The sequence below is a fragment of the Haliotis rubra genome, unplaced genomic scaffold (genome assembly GCF_003918875.1).
Source record: "Haliotis rubra isolate DU_JTF1 unplaced genomic scaffold, ASM391887v1 Scf95, whole genome shotgun sequence".
NCBI classification, from domain to species: domain Eukaryota; kingdom Metazoa; phylum Mollusca; class Gastropoda; order Lepetellida; family Haliotidae; genus Haliotis; species Haliotis rubra.
Window position 1 is genome coordinate 1,817,118 of NW_025767690.1, and position 22,075 is coordinate 1,839,192.

At 41.3% G+C, this 22,075-nt stretch overlaps 1 protein-coding gene across 1 annotated transcript in view; it reads right to left on the reverse strand.

Moving 5' to 3' along the window:
* Positions 1–730: 730 nt before the first annotated feature.
* LOC124264873 (ATP-dependent RNA helicase DDX42-like) overlaps positions 731–22,075 on the reverse strand; it is a 57,044-nt gene continuing 35,699 nt past the window's right edge. The window contains 4 exon segments of the mRNA XM_046699649.1: positions 731–3,790; positions 9,931–10,032; positions 12,061–12,162; positions 13,408–13,532. Of these exon segments, the coding sequence (XP_046555605.1) occupies positions 3,671–3,790; positions 9,931–10,032; positions 12,061–12,162; positions 13,408–13,532 (449 nt within the window). The 3' untranslated portion in view covers positions 731–3,670.

Genomic DNA, 22,075 nt, shown 5'->3' on the forward strand with positions numbered 1-22,075 from the left:
ATGAAATATCTCTAGGATATTCAGGTTTGACTCACTGCAGCCATACACAAACAAGCATATGCTGTCAAAGGATATGGAAGCTGTCTTTACTGGCTTGGCATATGGAGGACCATTCTCTTCCCACAGAGGTTACTTGTCATATCTTCCTACGAACCTCTGTTCTAATACGGCCATATTCCCGGTTCTCGCAAAATCCCCTGAGCGGCAAAATATCGCAACATGAATTATCTCCCTTCTTTCTATCCAATCAGAACACGTGTCACATCGACTAAGATCCAACTTACTAATGCAAGCAAATATGGGGCCAAAAAAATATCCCTCCTCTTCCGGGGACTTGTGTTGATGTGACACATAAGACATTTAATGGCTAGCTTATCCGTTGTCAACGAGGGCGATGGAGACTCTTTTGATCCGCCATTACATGACTGAGTTCTGTCTAGAAGAAACGTTTGCGCATCGCGCATGGGAAGAGGTTCTAGTTTTCCCGAAGCATACGGAAATTACCGAGGCCTTGCGAATGATCACTTTTGAAACAACGTCACTGATTGCACAACTAAATCTGATTGCAACCAATCACGAATCCAGAACACTCGCATCATAAAAGGGCCGTATTAGAACAGAGGTTCGTAGGAAGATATGAGAAGTAACCTCTGTGGGAAGAGAATGATGGAGGACTGAATCCATTAACAACATAAAACTAAACACACAAAATATCTTCTGTTCATATTGTAAAAACATTCTACCTATATACCATTGCAATCAAAAGATCAAAGAGTTCTCACATGAATCCGACCAAATACTTAATGAAACATGGTGCCACAGATGAAACTATACAATTGCAGGATCTCTGTTTATCATCCCCTATTTCCCCACCTGCACTTTGTTAAACCACCTGAAACAATTCCTGTGTTTCTCGCAATCTCAATTTTTCAGCCCTTAATTTCCATTTGTCAATTTGATTGGCTAGCAACAAAAACCTCAATGTTGGGTGGCAATAGCAACAAGATGGAAGAGAAATTTAACATTCAAAACCAGACTGACATGCAAAGGAAAGCTCTCATAAATCATTTTGATGGATGGAAACCCATTAATAGTGGCTTAATGTAATACAAGTTATTCCCCTTACCCATTTACTCTTTTCCTTATTTTGATGTTTGATTGGTCGAAAACTTGTTGACAAAAATAAAGGGCAGGTAATTTAGAATCACGGGAATGGATCCAGGGGTTAGTGTAAGTTTTCCCAAAAGCAGACCCTTGAGAAACAGTGGATGCATGTTTATAGGCTCACAATATGACTATCGCTCAAGTTGTGTGAACCTATTCTAACCTGTAAACCGACAGGGCAAACTTTCAGTTGACTTTACCTCCATGTAAAGAAGGCAAGTTTAGCCCAGCCACAGAGACTACTCCTCCAGTCCAGGGTCTCATCTAAATTTGGCCCAACATTTACATTATGACATAATAATCGTTTACAATCCCAGAGCCTGGGATTAAAAAAAAACAGAAGTGGAACCCAACAGGCCAAATCTATTTTCACAGTTTCTGTCAGTTCAAAGACATGGTGCTCTACACTTAAAAAACTCTATGTCCTTCATATCAATGTTAAACCAACATATCCTTGATATACATCATCTTGAACACATACTGTGGCTTCATATCTGTGCTGAGGCTTGGCGAAAAGGCAATTGCCTCGACAGTTCTTGTGTGGTGGATTGGGCTTTCTTAGTGTGTACTCTCTGATGGCAACAACATGCAGATACTGAGGACTACTCCATTACTACTCCATTGCGAGGTCTGACTACAACCGTAATCAGTAATAATGACATAAAGTATTGAGGTTGTTGATTAATGGTAACTATATACCGCATGTTATGCCAAGATGTTGCACCTCCCTCAGCCAGATCACACACAATGAATACCTACACTTGTCAACCGGAGCCATTAACCAGCATCACAATAATGCTGGTACAGTGACCCATCAATGACCGGCCATATTATCAAGGACCAGTTTTAAACTCTCGTGTAATCAACAACAGCATGAAATGTATGTATAGCCTTGTGGCCAATGGATGACTGCCTGCTTCATCAAAGACCGGAATTACTCTCGCCTAAAAACCCCACTCCATGAAATTTATGGCTTTGGGGCCCATGAAAGACCACCAACATTATAAAAGACCAGCGTTACTCTCACCAACAGCAAGAAATGTATGTACTGCAGTATTGTGAAGACTACAAGGGATGACAACATCCACTGTATCAACCTGTTGTCCTCTGTCTCCTGTCTTGTCTATGAGTACATCCACTGTATCAACCTGTTGTCCTCTGTCTCCTGTCTTGTCTATGAGTACATCCACTGTATCAACCTGTTGTCCTCTGTCTCCTGTCTTGTCTATGAGTACATCCACTGTATCAACCTGTTGTCCTCTGTCTCCTGTCTTGTCTATGAGTACATCCACTGTATCAACCTGTTGTCCTCTGTCTCCTGTCTTGTCTATGAGTACATCCACTGTATCAACCTGTTGTCCTCTGTCTCCTGTCTTGTCTATGACTACATCCTACTAATCAGGGCCTAGATTTTCGAAACTCTATTAGTGCAAAGATAGTCGTGAGTTAATGTTAATGTATGACACTTACGACTATCTTAGCTCTAAGAGAGCTTCAAACATCTAGGCCCTGGTGCTTTCTTTGTTGTGATAGTTCATTATGCCTTTGCTTCCACGTCAGACTTCACAATCTCAAATCGAACCTGGACACAGGCACCAAAAACCAAATCTGTTCTCACTTCTCAAATCACCTTAATATATCATACTGCCAGTGCAATCCTATTACAATGCAACTCGTACACCACCAAAATTTTACCAAGGACCCATCTTTGACTGAAGATGACAATTTTGTTCCCTAGCAAACGTACAGTAGCATATAAATTTCACCATAATCCAAATACAATTCAATACAAACAACTCAGTAGCCATGGTAACAATAATTCGCATAAGATCTTGCCAACAGCTGACTGTCCATTCTTACTGAACAAGCACCTGTATTTTACACAGTACAGGCATTTACATAATGCAGATATGCGTGTCAATGACATGCAAATGTACAGAACAGTCCCAGGGAAAAAATGTATTGCATCCTGGGGGACGCACAATAAAATTCATTTTACAAAATTCTCGAAAAGCCATACACAGCTACTGTGATTAAGAACAGTACACTACACCATTTCATTACTTTATAGGATGAGTTTTTCCTATAATGACCATTGAAAATATTCATTGGCTCTCGAAGTGACCCCTAGTTTTGTAGGTCAAGGTCAAACACTGTAGTATCTCCTGATACTATCATCGAGCAAATTGTCTCTGGTTTGGGAAAATTAAGCAGCCAGAGGCACTTTAAGCATTGTTGTATCTGAAAACATATTCAAAAAACAATCACAAAAGGATCCCATTCACATACTGCCATTTGGTTCTACAAAGATGAACATCGCTTCAAGTCTTGTTGACAGCATCCCAAGTTTGCAGATCACTGACTTCAACCGATGTTTGGGAGCAAACAGTCAACTACTCTCCACATAATACCTGATCCATGCAACCTGGATGGAAGTGCCGAGAAATAACAGTCGCATAGTATCCAGTCAACAACACAGGCGCACAGGTACGACACAGGTACCACATCATTCCCAGCGGGTCCTCTTCCTCCGAGACTGTGGTTGCTGAATTCCTCCCTTGATTCCGTGGACGACTGACGGCACGCCCTCCTCTGTGGCAGCCGTGAAGTTGGCCTTGAACTGTGCCTGCAACATAATAATGGCTATTTATAAAGCAACTGTTTGCACGCACTTGTGCATGCTCAAGGCGCTAACACATTATTAGAGATGACAAAACAAATCTTTATGGTTGATCAATTTCTTTATTTTCACAGTAGCGACGTTTCGGTATAGCTTCTTATACCAATTTCAAGCATAACACATTATTACCACGGATAACCCAAGGAGCTAAAAGGTTAACAGTCAAATGACTTATACCACTGGGTACCCATTCACTGCTGGGTGAACAGAGGCAATTTATGAACAAACTCACCCGCCTAGAATCTAAAGAACTGAGGTCAGAGGACTATGGTCCGTTTGGGTTCAAATGAGAATCAACCATGATTAAATATCTCGAAATAGGGATATGTGCACAAAACATAAATAAAACACATGGTCCTGAAACCTCTGTACCCAACAGGATCTGAAATCTGACGTTTTATGATCGATCGCGGAAAAGTTATTTAAGAAACCATCATGTAATATTGTGCTATTTTCACGCTTCACACCAAGGGGTGACAAACGGCTGGTGAAACAGCACCAGCACAGATTCAGGTGCAACTCAGCACAGCCAGGTGAGATGACCCCAGCTTGTCAGGCTTGTCTATATTACATCATAGTTTCTTAAACAACTTTTTTCGTGATCGATCAAAAAACGTCAGATTTCAGATCCTGTTGGGTACAGAGTTATCAGGACCATATTTTGAAATGATTCAGGAAGAACTCACATGCTTTTATCACTTCACGAAATACACAGCAAAACGTAAATTTGGTGATTTCATTTAAATGGGAACTGCCAGCACCTTCAATTTACTATAGACTCTGCTGCTGCTGTAACCCTTTACTTCCAGCTTTCTCTGATGGGGGACCACAATTGTTAACTTTTGGTCCTTGCTTCTGTTAACATTTTTATGTGGATTTTAGCAACTCCATCTCTTGATGCAAGCATCAAGTGGAGAAAGTGACCCTTCTTATGTAATGCCTGTAGAACTGCGCCCTTACAAGTACTGGGTCTTATCACTTATGATAGTCTGTCTTAGACTTGCATATGGACTCTAAAGCTGTAACTCTCCTGAGTGTTGGCTTTTGCAAGTCATGGAATAAAAGGGCAAGACTCTGTCTCAGCTCCTCTGTGGAACTGTCAATTGTTGTTCTACAACAACAGGGCCGAAATGGTGAATGCCAGAGACGTCTTCAGTGGCGATGTCTCTCAGGTAGTGGTTGGCAAACACCATGTCTGATTTCCAAAAGCAGCCCTCCACGTGATAGAGCAGTTTCCATGTAGAGCTAGTGTTGACGTCAGAGCTCTAATTCCATGTGGATTGGAGGCTCTTGGAGGATCAAGTCCTGCTGCTTTGCAGGCCCGTAGAATGACAGTTCTCATCCATATTGATATCGTAGTGCGAGAGATCTCAGTCTGTGTCTCTGCCGATATAGGGATGAAAAGACGCTTGAATTTTCGTCTCCTGGTCCTAGACCTTTGAAGGTAGACTTTTAATGCTCTTACTGGGCACAAGGATATGTGTATCCTGTGGCCCAAGGACTGATGATAGTGCTGGGATGTGGAATTGTCTTTTGGTTGACCTGGCAGTTGATTCTTTGCTATAAAGTCCCATCTCAGTCCCATATGCACAATGTTTCGATTTTCATCAAATCGTGTCCTTTCAAAGTCTAGAGCATGTATTTCCGACATCCTTGCTGCTGTTGCTAAGGCAATCAGGAACAGAGTTTTCTGTGTCAAGAACTCAAAAGATGTCCTATCTAATGGTTCATAAGCGTCACTGGATCTGGTATTGGAGAGACGAATGTTACCAGTTGATTGTTGAATCTTGTGGCAAACAAGTCTATTAATGGCGCTCCTATCTCTTGTATGATCAGTTTGAAGATTTCTGGATGTAGCATCCATTCTGTTGGGGATCTCTGAGTTGGACGAGATAGTGCGTCTGCTATCACATTCTTGGCTCCTGGAATGTGGCATGCTTTTATGTGGATGTTCAGATTGTCTGTTATGCTGAACAGATGAAAGCACAGGTTCAGAAGGTTCGCCGACCTTGTTGACCCTTATTTGTTTATGTAGAACGCCACTGTGGAGTTGTCCGTGTGTACCGTTAGATGAGCATTTCATAGAATGCTGGTCCAGTGGAGTATGGCGTTTATCACTGCTTTCATTTCTATCATGTTGATATGCAGATCTTTCTCTTGTAACGTCCATTTCCCAGCTGACACTTCGTTGTCGAGGTGTGCTCCCCATCCTTGGAGAGATGCGTCCACATATAGATGCGTTTTGCACTCCGGCTCTGCTAAGTAGGTGCCTCCGCAAACATTCGATCTCTGAGTCCACCATAGTAGATATGGTTTTAGTCTGTCCGGAGTCCGAAGGTCCGGATCGTCCAGATGTGCAATTACTAAGACCTGTAGTGGGCGTGCCCTTGTAATCTCCCTCTGCGCGTCATATCCTGTGCTGACGTGAGGAGACCCAACAGACTCTGCCACTGTCGGAGTGGCCACGGAGAGAGTAGAGCTTGCGATACCATCTGTTGTATCTTTAGCCAACGGTCCTCTGGTACTGTTATGCAGTTTTCTGTTGTGATGAGCCGAATTGCTAGGAACTGCAGGTCCTGTGTAGGCTCTGCCAACTTCGTAGTAATAACGGAGAGAGTAGTGCTTGAGATACAATGGCTTGTATCTAGATCCAACGATTGTGAAACCCTTGCCATGTCCGTAAGGGAAACGAAGCAATGTCCGACTCTGTGAGTACAAGCACTACTCTCTCCGTCTATATAAAGTAGACTGGCTGCCGTAACCAAAAGTCCGCAAACGTATATTGCTGCAATACGCCTGATGAATCATCTTCAATGCTGACAGGGAAGGTCTCTAACCCCGTGAAGACAGCCGAATCACGTAGTTCCCATCTAACGGGACTGTAATTGAGGCCTTCCTCCCACGTTGAAAGGTTGTTGTCACTTGTAAACAATTCCCTGACATGTGAACTACGTCCGACTTCGGCGCAGGACGTTGTCTCTCAGGGACCAATGAAAATGAAGCATTTTGATTCCTTTAGCTTCCCGCGATGTGACGTCACCGGTGTAGCAGAAAAAAGGTCCTTGTAGAATCTTGTGCAGTCGTTGATATCTTATCAACACTCGGTCTTGTCCGTAGCCTTCGGAGTTATACGAAAGTGACCACGTGTATAGAGGGTTGCATGGTAAACGCCAGCGCGAAATATTTCGCCGCGTAATACCGATGTAGGTAGGCTGTTTTCCTGGCTGCTGTGACTGTTACTTCAGTCCTGAAGATAATGCAGTCATCCTTTTATACAGATGATCAGCTGAAGTCTACACCTCCTCAGCGCTGCTACTTGTAGACTGCATTCATCGATCTTAATAAAGCGTCGTAAATTACCCTCTTTGTGTTGAAACACACAGGTCCTTGTAGATTTGATGCTCAACTTTGTTGTAAATTCTACAAAGGGAGTCGTTGATGATTTTGTAGTTTACATCAATCTCTGGAGCCTTCATGCAGGGTCCCATGTAAAGCAGCGGGAATTCCCCAGCTTGAACGTTGGGAATATGTTGACTTTGTAACTTCATGGCCTTAGCAAGGCTGCTGCTGAACCACGCCAATGTGAATACCTGAAGATCTGTACGCAAGTGAAGATCTCTATATGGACATGAGTCACGTTATTATCTTCTGATGTAGATATATCTATCTAAAATTTCTCAACGATGTGAATCCCGTCCTGGGTTCAGTCTGAAGATCTGCGCAGGTGATGAATTCGGACAAGAGTACCCCTCTTGAACTTCAACACGTGTCCCTCAGTCTTTGCCCCGGCGAAGGTCTCTTCCTCCATGCTGAAGAGTTCCTTCGTATAGGCTCACAACGAAGATCAAGGTCTGAGGGTGAAGTGGGATGGTCCAATGACGTCTATATTAATCGTAGAAACTGCAGAGCATGATTGTCAAGTGCGTGATCCTTCACACATTTCTTCATGCCGATTACCTCCCGCAGCTTCGTCCTTTAGGCTTGTGCGAACCGTCCATTAGGTCCATCATTTGCTACGTCCAAGACAGGGTCAATTGGAGGTAGAGTGATAGTGTCCACATCATCGTCCTTCATTAGGTACGTAAATGCTTCATTCTCTTCCTTAGAGGGTGACGCTAGGTCCAGTCCATTAGACATCAATATTTTATCTCTGAGTCCGAAAATATGATACCGCCATCGTCCTCTGTATCATGTCGACTGGTATATGATCGTTGAATATCCTTAGTGTATGGAGATCTGCGTGGCGATCTACGTGTCGATCTACGTGGCGATCTGTGTGGAGATGAGTATGTTGAACTACATGTAGTTCTAAGAGGAGATCTGTATGGCGACCTGCGTGAAGGTGAGCGTCTTCTAGGCCGGGATTGCCTTCCTGGCAATATATTTCTAAGTGGTGAATCCCGTGACAACCTGCGAGGAGTTGTTGATGCCCTTGAAGATAATTCAGACGACCTTCGCGCAGGTGAGAGGTTTTGTTGAGGGTCTGAGTCCCGAGACGTCTCTCTAGACCTTCTAGGTGGTGTAGGTTTCTTTCTGTGTGAAGTGGGTAGCCTGCGTGAAGGTTCTTCATTAGCCTCATCCTCTGATGATGATCTATTTGGTTCTGAAGAGCGTGCCCTCCTTCGCGCAGGTTTGCTGACGCCATGCAGTGTAGGTCTGCTCTTAGTCCTAGAGCTAGATCCACTGGTAGGCCTCTCAGATGTATCATCAGTGTGGGGTCCTTCGTGCAGCACTGGATCCTCTCTGAGGTTGATGACTTGGGCATGAGAGCCGCCTGGCTGTCCATCATGCGAGGTTCTTTCCTGCTCGAAGCGCTTCTCCATCATTTCCATCATTTGTTGAGAGAATTGCTGCATGAAGGTCCCGGGGTTGAATGTTTGCGACGACTGTAGAGATGACGCATCTGAGAGGGTAGCGATATGGTCCAGGCATCGCTGTACCTCATGGGTCCCTGCTGCCAGTGTAGAAGGTAACTCAGACTGCGTCGATAATGTTGCTGACGTTACCGTTGCTGAGGCCTGAGTCTTCTTCTTATGCAGTATCTCTGGGATGAGGATAGGCGGTTCTTCGAACAAGCCTATTTCTTCCATCGGGACGATCTCGGCAGAGAAGGTCCTTGTAGTCTGTGAAGAGCTCCCAGTAGATCTCGTTGAAGCCTTAGGGGTGTAAGGCTTCTTCTGCGACGAAGATGGCCCTTAGTATGGGTTGAGGAGTTGTCCGACGTAGAAGATCTTTTCTTCGACGTAATGGCAGACTTCATCCCACGCCCATCTTTTGAAGACGCCTCCGGCAGGTCACTGGATGGAAGTATGTCGTCTGACAACGACAGACAGCTCTTTAGGGACTCAGCCGGTTTAGCCATGACTTGTAACAGCCGTCTGGATTTATCCTTAGCACGTCTAAATACAGAGAAATAATAATTATTAAATTCAATTTTTGTTAGTTGCTGACATAATTTACAGCGAGAGCTGGAAGTACATATTGTTGTGCAACTAGGGCACAATAAATGCGGGTCTGCAGCAGAGAACCTAACCCTACAACGAAAAACAGGTTTTCATGAAATGTAAACAAACTGAACAATCAATGGAAACCGCGGAATAAACAGTCAAATTTGCTAATAAATTTCAAACCATATTGTAGAAGGATACTCCCTGAAACCTTATAAAGGTAACTTATAGGGTAATAACTAAGTTAGCAAAGGATATAGTGCCGTGTTGGAGACACAGGTGCTTTCCCAACCGTCCACTAGGGCAGAAGAAGGAGAGAGTGAGGGGTGGGAAGACGGGTGGCGCCGTTTTCCCGCCAAAACGGAGAGGGAGACAACTCGTGGTGAGTAGTGATTTTACGTCTGCTTTTTTTAAGGGAGCTTCAAAAAGGAGATACAAGTGTTCCACTAATGTTCGGGAAAGGAAGGAGACAAGCAATAATACATGAGTCAGGATAAGGAAAAATATAAAGAAATTATAAAAAAAGGACCATGTGTGTTATTTATGTTTTGTGCACTTATCTCAATTTCGAGTTCTTTAATCATTTGTCGTTCTCATTTGAACCCAAACGGACTATAGACACTAGCTTGAGGTACTTACGGCAAATGCTGTCTTCATTGAAGAGATTCTGTCTCCTTGAGGCCCTGATGAGCCCAAGCCCCGGTAACTGGCGAAACTTGTTGATTCCTGAACCCGAGTGCTCTGCCAACATAAGCAAGAAAATATTTACAATCAGTGGAGCTGTGATTCCAAACCTTCAGATTCATATATACCACTCAAAGGAATTGAAGAACACCTGAGACTTTCATATTACTAGAGCTAGATGTTTTCACAGTGAGTGAATTGGTTCCAACCATATTACAGTGGGGACACCAGAAACAGGCTCGAACTCAGGCCTTCGGTGTAATGAACGAACGGTTTCACAATGAGGCCACCCCATAGCCAATGGCATTACCGATTGACTACAGTGATAAACAAGATATGGGCGTTCTGTAACTTCTTTTGGGTAGTATATTTGGGACTAAGGGCAAAAAGCAAAGGAAGACAAACAATCATAAAACACAACTAGCTCTCAGGCAATGGCTTCTGTACCGTTGGTGTAGACCTTGCATCTTACATATTGGTCATTTGTACTTTTACAGAATTGCAATGGATAAACACTGAACCATTGAAACAGTGGAACAGTGCTTGTACCAGGGCTGATGCACACTTTGGTAAGGGTGTAGGTTCATTATGAAACAATTTGTATAAATGGTACAATCTTTCACAAATGGTAAGCTACACATCATCCTCGATAATCTCCAGGGTATACGTTACGATAACCCTCCACTATACCCTGGATGCATCCACGGCTTCGGGTGATTATTTTATTACCTCCCTTGGCTGGCTTTTTATCCAATCAGGTGCCTACGCTGGGAAGTTGAGCATACCAATCAAAACTCACATTCGCTTCTTAACTTATCTAACCGTTTAAACTTGGCAACACAATTGATGCAGAGGTACTCTGAAAGAAGTAGAAGGAGTTCTGTCATATATTTTTTAAAAGTTTCAGATCTGTCAATTTATCTTTATTATTTCCCCAAAAATCTGAGTGGCACTGCGAACAAACCTTCACGACTGCGACCACTATCCTTGTTGACACTGGCAAGCTCGGTTGTAACGACGGCTTAGCTGCTTGGCTACTGTGAGAATGTGGAGCCAGCAAAGGGAGGTAATAAAATCATCGCCCAAAGCCGTGGATGCATCCAGGGTATAGTTGAGAGTTATCGTAACATATACCCTGGAGATTATCGAGGATGGCTACACATCAGCAAAGGTATTTAATGAAAGCTATCTTCTCAAGGCAAGAGATCGCTGTATATGTATTTTTCAACAAGAATGGCACTCGAGGTTAGAAGAAAGCTCCCGTTTTGATTGTTACAGACAGTTGAAGTCCCTTTTAGAACCAGAAAGACATTTATCCCTCGTGACTACAAAGAATCTGAGACTGCTACTTGTAAAGTTTAGATTGGGGCTATTAGATTTAAAAGTAAATGAAGGAAGAAGACTATCCATTGATAGAAATTATAGATCATGTCCATTTTGTAAAAAAGGCATTGAAGACGAATTACATTTTCTTGTTGAATGTCCAGCCTATGATAAAATCCGTTCTGATTATCTCCGTAACTGTATTACAATCAGAAGTAATAATGCAGCATTTTACAAAATTGTTTCCTCATGCGATGTCTCCATTTTAAAAAGATTATCACTGTATATCCATCATGCTATTATGTTAAGAAAACAATTGTTATCCTACTAAATAAGAACCTTCTTTGTAACCGCTGTATATGGGCCGGTGGCCTTACATACAAATAAACATATTTTGACTTTGACTTTGACTGTAGAAGTCCTGTTTCCCTCCCTTCCGATCTAGGCTGGAATGTCAGTGTTACATTTTGACTGTCCTTACGCGTCTATCCATCATCCATTCAAACCACTGAGAAACTGTGAGGAATGGAATGTGAAACATTTCTTCAATTTATTCGACCAGAATTTCTGAACAGGATGGCACCATTATCTGCAATATTCAGCAACATCACAGCAGGTGACAGCGGAAACTGCCCTCAAACATTTTACCCAAGTGGGATCAAAATTGGACCTTCATCGTTATAAGCAAACTCTGTAACCATCAGGCTACCCCATGTTGCCGCAAGACACCATGTTGCATATGTAAAAACGATAAATACAAACATTTTCAGAGCCCAATCCTGGTCTCTCCTTGAAGCCGAGTCCTTTGCCTCCCATTCTCTTCCCCTGACCCTTCTTGAAGCGATTCTTCTTGAACCATGGACACTGAAACACAAAGTGGAGTCAACGTAGATGTTACAAACAGTTTGAAACATATGACATGTTGACAGCTGAACCCACAGACTATATGCATTGCCGTGCTAACTGAGTTTCTGTTTCACAGTCCACTGGCTGATAAGTAGTTGGGACGGTGTGTGACCCTTAAATACACAGATATCAAGTAGTTAGGTTGTATTCAGTTTATCTGCCTTCAACTATATTCTGGGAGTGTGTGTTGGGTGTTTGACCTCAGTTTAAGATCTGCCTTCAACTATATTCTGGGAGTGTGTGTTGGGTGTTTGACGTCAGTTTAAGATCTGCCTTCAACTATATTCTGGGAGTGTGTGTTTGGTGTTTGACGTCAGTTTAAGATCTGCCTTCAACTATATTCTGGGAGTGTGTATTTGGTGTTTGACGTCAGCTTAAGATCTGCCTTCAACTATATTCTGGGAGTGTGTGTTGGGTGTTTGACGTCAGTTTAAGATCTGCCTTCAACTATATTCTGGGAGTGTGTGTTGGGAGTTTAAGATCTGCCTTCAACTATATTCTGGGAGTGTGTGTTGGCTGTTTGACGTCACACTCTGCAACATTCAGGCTATATGGCAGTGGACTGGAAATAGTCAAACCTGTACCAGACAATCCAGTGATTGATTCTGTGACAACAATGTATTCCATAAACGTATGCTATAACAGTATGTCAAAATGGGGTGCTTTAATTGTATTCTGTAATTGTATATCATTTTTGTATACTGAAATTGTACACCATAAATGTTCATGTGATTGTATACTGTATGTAACTTTATGACTTTGAAGTATGCTGTCATTGTATGATTGTATGATACAATTGCATGATGTAGTTGTATGTGATTGTAAGCTGTCATTGTGTGATACAATTGTATGTAATTGTATGCTGTCACTGTGTTGTAGTTGTATGTGATTGTAAGCTGTGCTGTCATTGTATGATACAATTGTATGTTGTAGTTGTATGTGATTGTATGCTGTGCTGTCATTGTATGATACAATTGTATGTTGTTGTTTGTATGTCAGTGTATGATACAATTGTATGTTGTAGTTGTACGTCATTGTTTGATACAATTGTATGTTGTAGTTGTATGTCATTGTATGATACAATTGTATGTTGTAGTTGTATGTCATTGTATGATACAATTGTATGTTCTAGTTGTATGTCATTGTATGATACAATTGTATATTGTAGTTGTGACCCATCACAGAAACAACAGCTGACTATACCTGATTTGCGATATCCATGAGAGATGCAGGTACATTTTGATTGGCTCCTTCCAAATTGCGGACAAGATGGGGAGCAAATTCCTTGTCCTTCTCAGTGATCAGTGTATAAGCGTAGCCCTTCTCTCCTGCAGCAGAGAAAACACAGGTGACATCCACTGTCATGGAATTCGGGTTATCGACCAGCATTATCATCCTATAAAGATTGAGTCTGTGGCCCATGACGACTTCAGTCAGTTATGTGATCCTGTGTTGATTTACATAAGTTTACAACCTGCAGCATCTACAAACATGCACCTGTTCCATCCGTGGCAATCTTCCCTACTTTACTACAATTAGGGATTTGTACAAACAAACACTTGCTCTGTGTTAATACAAACCTACAACCTGAAATACCTACAAAAAGCACCTGCTCAGGGCAGCCTAATCAACAAACAAGTCCCTGCTCTTCCTCTGTTGATCTTACCCATTCTACAACCAGATACATCTACAAACCAGCACCTGCTCTTCCTCTGTTGATTTTACCCATGCTACAACCAGATACATCTACAAACAAGCAGCTGCTCTTCCTCTGTTGATTTTACCCATTCTACATCCAGATACATCTACGAGCATGCAACTCTTCTTCCTCTGTTGATTTTTCCCAATTCTACCACCAGATACATCTACAAACAAGCACCTGCTCTTCCTCTGTTGATTTTACCCATTCTACATACAGATACATCTACAAACAAGCACCTGCTCTTCCTCTGTTGATTTTACCCATTCTACATCCAGATACATCTACAAACCAGCACCTGCTCTTCCTCTGTTGATATTACCCATTCTACAACCAGATACATCTACAAACCAGCACCTGCTCTTCCTCTGTTGATATTACCCATTCTACAACCAGATACATCTACAAACCAGCACCTGCTCTTCCTCTGTTCATTTTACCCATTCTACAACCAGATACATCTACAAACAAGCAGCTGCTCTTCCTCTGTTGATTTTACCCATTCTACAACCAGATACATCTACAAAGCAGCACCTGCTCTTCCTCTGTTGATATTACCCATTCTACAACCAGATACATCTACAAACCAGCACCTGCTCTTCCTCTGTTGATTTTACCCATTCTACATCCAGATACATCTACGAGCATGCAACTCTTCTTCCTCTATTGATTTTTCCCAATTCTACAACCAGATACATCTACAAACAAGCACCTGCTCTTCCTCTGTTGATTTTACCCATTCTACATCCAGATACATCTACGAGCATGCAACTCTTCTTCCTCTGTTGATTTTTCCCAATTCTACCACCAGATACATCTACAAACAAGCACCTGCTCTTCCTCTGTTGATTTTACCCATTCTACATCCAGATACATCTACGAGCATGCAACTGTTCTTCCTCTGTTGATTTTTCCCAATTCTACCAACAGTTACATCTACAAACAAGCACCTGCTTTTCCTCTCTTGATTTTCCAAATACATCTACAAACCAGCACCTTGTCTTCCTCTGTTGATTTTCCAATTCTACCACCAGATACATCTACAAACAAGCACCTGCTATTCCTCTGTTGATATTACCCATTCTACATCCAGATACATCTACAAACAAGCACCTGCTCTTCCTCTGTTGATTTTCCAATTCTACCACCAGATACATCTACAAACAAGCACCTGCTCTTCCTCTGTTGATTTTCCAAATTCTACCAACAGATAGATCTACAAACAAAACACCCGCTCTTCCTCTGTTGATTTTCCAAATTATACCACCAGATACATCTACTAACAAAACACCTGCTCTTCCTCTGCTGATTTTCCAAATTTTACCACCAGATACATCTACAAACAAGCAACCTGCTCTTCCTCTGTTGATTTTCCAAATTCTACCACCAGATACATCTACAAACAAGCAACCTGCTCTTTCTCTGTTGATTTTCAAATTCTACCACCAGATACATCTACAAACAAGCAACCTGCTCTTTCTCTGTTGATTTTCAAATTCTACCACCAGATACATCTACAAACAAGCAATCTGCTCTTTCTCTGTTGATTTTCCAAATTCTACAACCAGATACATCTACAAACAAGCAGCTGCTCTTCCCATGGCAATCTAAGCTACTCTTCAACCACAGATATCAACAAATAAGCACCTGCTCTTCCAGTCCTGCCTATTCTGTGTGTGTGTGTGTCGATGTCCCTGGCTACTGTCCAGAAGTTGACCACTGTGCGGATGTGGGGGATGTCGAGGCCACGTGCAGCAACATCTGTAGCCACCAGTATCGGCATCTCTTTCTTTTTGAAGGCAGAGATGACATTATTCCTCTCATTCTGGTCCATGTCTCCGTGAAGTAGACCAACTGAAATATAACACATTCAGGCCACTGATTACTACATTATAACACCCATCCTTTCACACGCCCAGCCTCATATCTTTTTATGGGCTTCTACAAATGATCAACCTTGCAGATGTGTGCTGTTTGTGTTCCTACTGCCTAAATAAAAGAGACAAAATCATTATCCATATTCAGAAGAGTAAAAGCTAAAAAGAAGATTGACTGACTGAGTTTGGTTTTACGCCGCTTTTAGCAAAATTCCAGCAACATCACGGTGGGGGACACCAGAAATGGGCTTCACACATTGTACCCATGTGGGGATTCGAACCCGGGTCTTCGGCGTGACGCTTTAACCACTAGGCTACCCCACCGCCCCTCTAAAAAGAAGAGAAAGTTGTATGACTGGAAAATATCATGAGCATGTGTTTAGGAAGTACTATCAAATAGTGATGATAAATGTGTGCATATCCTGGTGGAACCATCATAAACACATGCAATGCAAGTCAATTATTCATCTGACAAAACAATAGGGAACTGCATCAGATGTTTTTGTCACATCATACAAACAGTACTACAAAAGATTCTTTCATCATGTGCATCACATCCATCGTCACAAATTGCTTAACGTTACTTGTGTTAAGAGTTAGTGGTTAAAGGATCTAAAAATGGAGAACAAGAGAAATTCATGTAGAGCATATATGCTTTACTTAAGAAATGAAATATATGAAATTTCTCTATGAAAATCTTTGAAAATCTGTTAAAATGATAGGTGTCCATTCAGGAGTGAAAACTTGCCTCATAAGTTTGATGGAGAAATAGGCAAAAGCTTATGAACGGATTGTTTCTAGTCAAGTGTGGGAACGATTTCAGTTCTACATCACATTTGTTGATAACCTGAGACCTAAAAGTAACTTTTGTTCAAACTCACCAGTAAAGTCTCTGGCCTTCAGATTGGTAGCGAGTTCTTCACTGTTCAGCTTCCTTGTCACAAAGATCAACACAGAGCCCGCTGAATAAATATATCAAGTTTGTTATCACAAACATAATTTCCTTTAGATGTTTAAGTAATATATACACAACACACAATTGATACACAATGGAGTGTCGTCACCTTGACAGCTATGGAAACTTGCTGCTGTAATTGACCTGCCCTGATATATTTGATATCAAGTTAAGATTCTCTGCAGTGTCACTGATGACTGTCAGTGACGTATCTTGGATTGTCAGAGTTAGAGTCAACAAAGCTTTCACTGCACATATGTTACACGGATGACCTTTGGATCTGCTTCAGGCCAATGTCATTAAAATCAAATGTTTTTGTGTCTGCATGAAGATTTGAAAACTCTCCATTAAACAACACTCTTGTTACAAGTGAACAAAGCTATTAGTGAGTATCGTTTGGAGAACCATTTACAGGCAGTTCCAAATGGAGGTGAGGTGAGGTGAAATTGGGTTTTACGTCGTGCTTGAGAATATTTCGCTAATATGACGACGTGCATGCGTATGTATGTGTATGTGCGGCTGCTTGTACTAGCCCAGACTTAAGCTGGTTTTATAGTGCTAGCCCACTGAGATACCATGCCGCAGTGAAGCATGAATACCCCACTCAGACACATTATACTGACTCTGAGCCGACCAGTCCTTGTTGTACCCATTAAAGGTCACATAAACCCTAGGGGGTAAAAATACATCAATCACTAACTGGCATCGTTATAAATGAAACCCCGTCATTAAAACTACTCATTTCGACCTTTAATTGACTTAAATCGACCTTTTTGACAACAGTGCACAATTCTCACCCGCGAACGAAATTTCAACCAATCAGAGCGGCGCGCGTCTGTGACGTCATATGAGGAATAGCTTTGAGGGCCGATGCAGAATTCATCTACATTTTAGGGGTTAAATTATCTTGTTTACAGGCTTGTATAAACCTGAAATCGTGACAATTGTTGTGGAAAATAAAAGCTATATGTTCTCACAATCTACTGTCATTTAATTTTGTCTCCTGCTTTGCCTAGTTTCTGAGTTACAACTTGTTTTCATAGACGATTCTGTCAAAATCGATTGGTGTCGTTAGGCCCTATTTGTATAATGACTGATCCAAATCGATCGCATTTCTGTGTTTTTTTACCTCGATATTTAATCATGTCATGTAAAAATCTGTTTGTATTCTCAAAACAGTGTCGGCCCATAAGTTTTCACATGCAATACAGCAATTAATACTCCCTTGTTGTAACCCGTGTTAGGTGGTATAAACCTACACATGTTATTTGTCATCATTCACTTGATGGTCAGTTAATGAATTTATAACAGGTATAATTAGTGGTAACACACTTAGATTACCGACAAAGGTTCCCATTTGGCATTTCTTGTGTCTGGAGTAAATATTCAACATTATAAACATCGATCAAAGGATTAACCGATAACACGCTGATTGATTAATTACTTTATCTTACACAGCGGAATTGTCAAAGGGTAGTGTTTATGTATGTAGATTTACTAATCTATACTGAATACACACTGTCGTTCGTGTGGTGTCTGCGTAAAACAACGTCCTTCTTTCAAAGGATTGACCGGCAATACATTGATTGATTGCCCATTATTGGCTAACTAAATTACTGTTTTTAAAGAAAGGCGGACATTATGCAATTAGTTGCCAGGTGTGCTATCTTGGGTGACCAATGAGACTATACACCAATACCTAAAAAGATTTATCACTTTTTTCGTATATTAAACTGTTAAAAGACACATCATTTGGAACAGTTTTGTGGATATTGATGGATACATTCCTCGAACAAGGTAATGGCCTGATATTGTTCCTATAACTTTAATCTGTTTTAATTTTAATATTTGCATTTTGATTTTATTCATTTGTCGTAGCATTCAACAGAATCATTGTTTTCGCCCGTGAAGTGTAATGAGTCAGACAACATGCACTAGGGTGTGTGTGCTAATTATGATTCACATTGGCAAACTATAAAATGTCTAGATATTACAGTTCTGTTATAAATTCACTATAAGTATCAGCAGATCGTCTGCTTTTATTTAGTTTCAAAATGCATACAAGTATGATAATAAACTAATTAGGATTATAAGACCAAATATAAAGACGCACATTGACTAGTATCTACATACTGGTGAGTGGACATTAACCATGGGAATGTAGCAAGAAATTTATCGCTAGCAGTATTGTGACCGACCCCCACCTCGCCTTCCGTGGAAGAAATCGTTATGTTATAAGTTGTGTCATGCAAAATCCGTTTGGTTATGATTCCAATACATATTTAACTCACGAGTAGAAAGTAGTCTTGATTATCTAACTTGATGAAAACAAACTATAATCTCATTAATTCTAACAGATTTGTTTATTTTTGAAAATGGCGGCGCTCTATCGGGAAACATCCAGTCTGAGGATAAATGGTATTTAGGTTTGTTTTCACCGAAGTTAAAATCAAAACTACTTTCTACTGGTAGTAAAATATGTATTTTATTGATGGCCAATAGATTTTTGCATGACATAGGGTATAACATAACAATTTCTCTCGTGGCAGCGAGGTGGATGTCAATATAATACTACTTACAATATTATTGTTACTTCCGACCACAACCTCACTTCGAGGAAGAAATCGTTATGTTACAAGTTGTGTCATAGAAAATCTTTATGGTCATCAATCATATGCATATTTTACAACAACTAGTAAGTAGTTTTGATTCTTTAACTTCAGTGAAGCCGATCTGAACACAAGTAAGATATCGTTTCAGGCTTCCACAACGCTTTCTTCGCACTCACAAACATAACCCATTTAGCACCGAACTGTGGGGTCCTGTGGAAATCTGTGCATGGGGACACCATCGCCCGACCCTAGAGAGCAATTGGCGACAAAGCAACAACGATTCGGCATGTCATCGTTGATGTCGAGAAATCATCAAAATGATGAGCGTGCTACACATTTTCTATACAACTAACTGAAAATCGTTCCTCATATGACGTCACTGCAGTGCTCTGGCGACAGAGTTACGTAACCTGTCTGTGGTTTCGTTGGCGGGCGAGAGGGAAGCAGGCGACTTTTTGGCTACTTTTAATCGCTCGGTATTAATTAACCACAAGTTTTTAAAGAATAAATTTGGTGTTCCGCATAAGACTAACCACAAATCTTTCATATGTAATGGTTAAAAGAGTAACAAAAAACAAAGTTTAGTGGTTCTTTAATGCCGAGCGCCAGGCAGGAACCAACAAGTACCATATTTTAACATCTTTTGGTATGACGCGGTTGGGGATCGAACCCGCGACCTTCCGCTATCCGGGCGGACGCTCTAACCACTACACCACGGAGGCGGTCTAGTTCCAAATGGAAATAAGATAGGCTATAATAATATTGTATGGGATTTTCACACACACAATATCTACCAAACTAAAGTACATTCAAAGAAATGTTTGTACATCGCCAGATTTGACAGATATGAAGTCAAAAGTAAAAAAAAAAAAAAAGTTACAGTTCACCAATTTGCCATGGTTGTCACAACTGTGGGTTTTCTTGAACTTGTATTGAGTCTGCCAGTCTCAAGGATGTTTGTTTGTTTGTTTGTTATTTAAAGCCAGTCAGTAATATTCCAGCTATACGATGGCAGTCTGCAAATACTTGAGTTTGAACCAGACAATACAGTGATCAACATCATGAGCATCAATCTACGCAATTGGGATACGATGACATGTGTCAAAAAGGTCAGAGAGCCTGACCACACGATCCCATTAGTCTCCTCTTACGACAAGCATGGGTTACTGAAGTTACCAATTCTAACCCGTATTTTCACGTCGGACTAACTAGCAAATTCCTCAAGGGAGTTTAAAAGATCATCCCACAGTGATGGATTGGATCAATGTATAAGATCTGGTTTTAATGAGAATGGATTCAAACATACTTGATGTGAACTCCACCAGTCGTTTGATGAGCCACGTCCACTTGGCGGGACCAGGGGGCAGGACTTCCACTGTCTGGGTGATGTCCTCGTTAGCCTGCAAGACACAAGTCACATGCAGTCTTTAACTAAGTTCGACACATAGGTTGGAATGTACTGCGTAAATGACTAAGGTTTTACATCGCTTTCAGCCAATGTCTGCAATCTCATGGCAGGAGACACCAAAAGTGGGCTTAAGATCTTATTTTGTCTCTATTACCTGAGGGTGTCTGGGTGTTACACCCTTCTCCCTAGGCAATCTGTCTATCCACTCTTGTTCCGGGGATGATGTAGCTAAGATGGATACTCAAAGGTAAGTCAAGTATGGTGTTGAAGTCCTTTTTATTCTTGGTAAGAATTCTCACACAAAGGTCCTCAGATATTGCCTAGTTTTCCTGGTCTACACACACATAGATTCACAAACTTCATTGAAGAATTTGTTGATTCCTTGTACAACTCCTAATACTACAAGTTCATCTGAGCCATTCTCTCAATATACAGAGAGAACCTCTCTAGTCAACAGTGGGGCCCAGAAACCATCTCATTTGTATTGACTACAGCAACAACAGATCTATAATATTATAACTTAAACTGTTTTCAAGCATAATGCATGTTATTTTTTCTCATCTCACTCTCTCACAAAGTACCCACCTCTCCTACTTCGCCCTGCACAACACGAATTGGGTCGATGAGGATGTCCCGAGCCAGTTTCTCTACTCTCCGTCTGAAGGTGGCGCTGAACAGCAATGCTGAAACGCAACCACAAAGTCAACACTTGGTCAAAAACAATAGAAAGAAAATGTGGAAATATATTTTATTGAACAATGATTTCTCACTCATAAATAACTCCCACATCTTTGTCATCTTAGAGAATTAGACACATCAAGATTAGGAGCTGTAGGGTCAGAAACACAAACATTAGGATCTCGAGAATAAAAGACTGCATGTTTAGGTAATCTAGATAGAGGAGGAGGAGAGGTGGAGGAGTGAGTGAGTGAGTGAGTGAGTGAGTGAGTGAGTGAGTGAGTGAGTGAGTGGAGGGAGAGTGAGTGAGTGAGTGAGTGAGTGAGTGAGTGAGTGAGTGAGTGAGTGAGTGAGTGAGTGAGTGAGTGAGTGGGGAGTGGTGAGTGAGTATGGCAATATCACGCATAGGGGACACCAGAAAATGGGCTTCACACATTGAGGTGAGTCTAGAATCAGAGCTAGAGGACTATCCATTGGAAAATTCAACCAAGTACTAACCTGTAGAGGTTTCAGATTCTTTGAATATATTCCTCCTTGGGGTACTTATAAGCATTTAAATGTCCATTTAAATTCCCTACGACAGTTGTAACAATATTTGAATAAAAATATTTACAAAACAAAAACTACGTTTTGTCTTGTGAG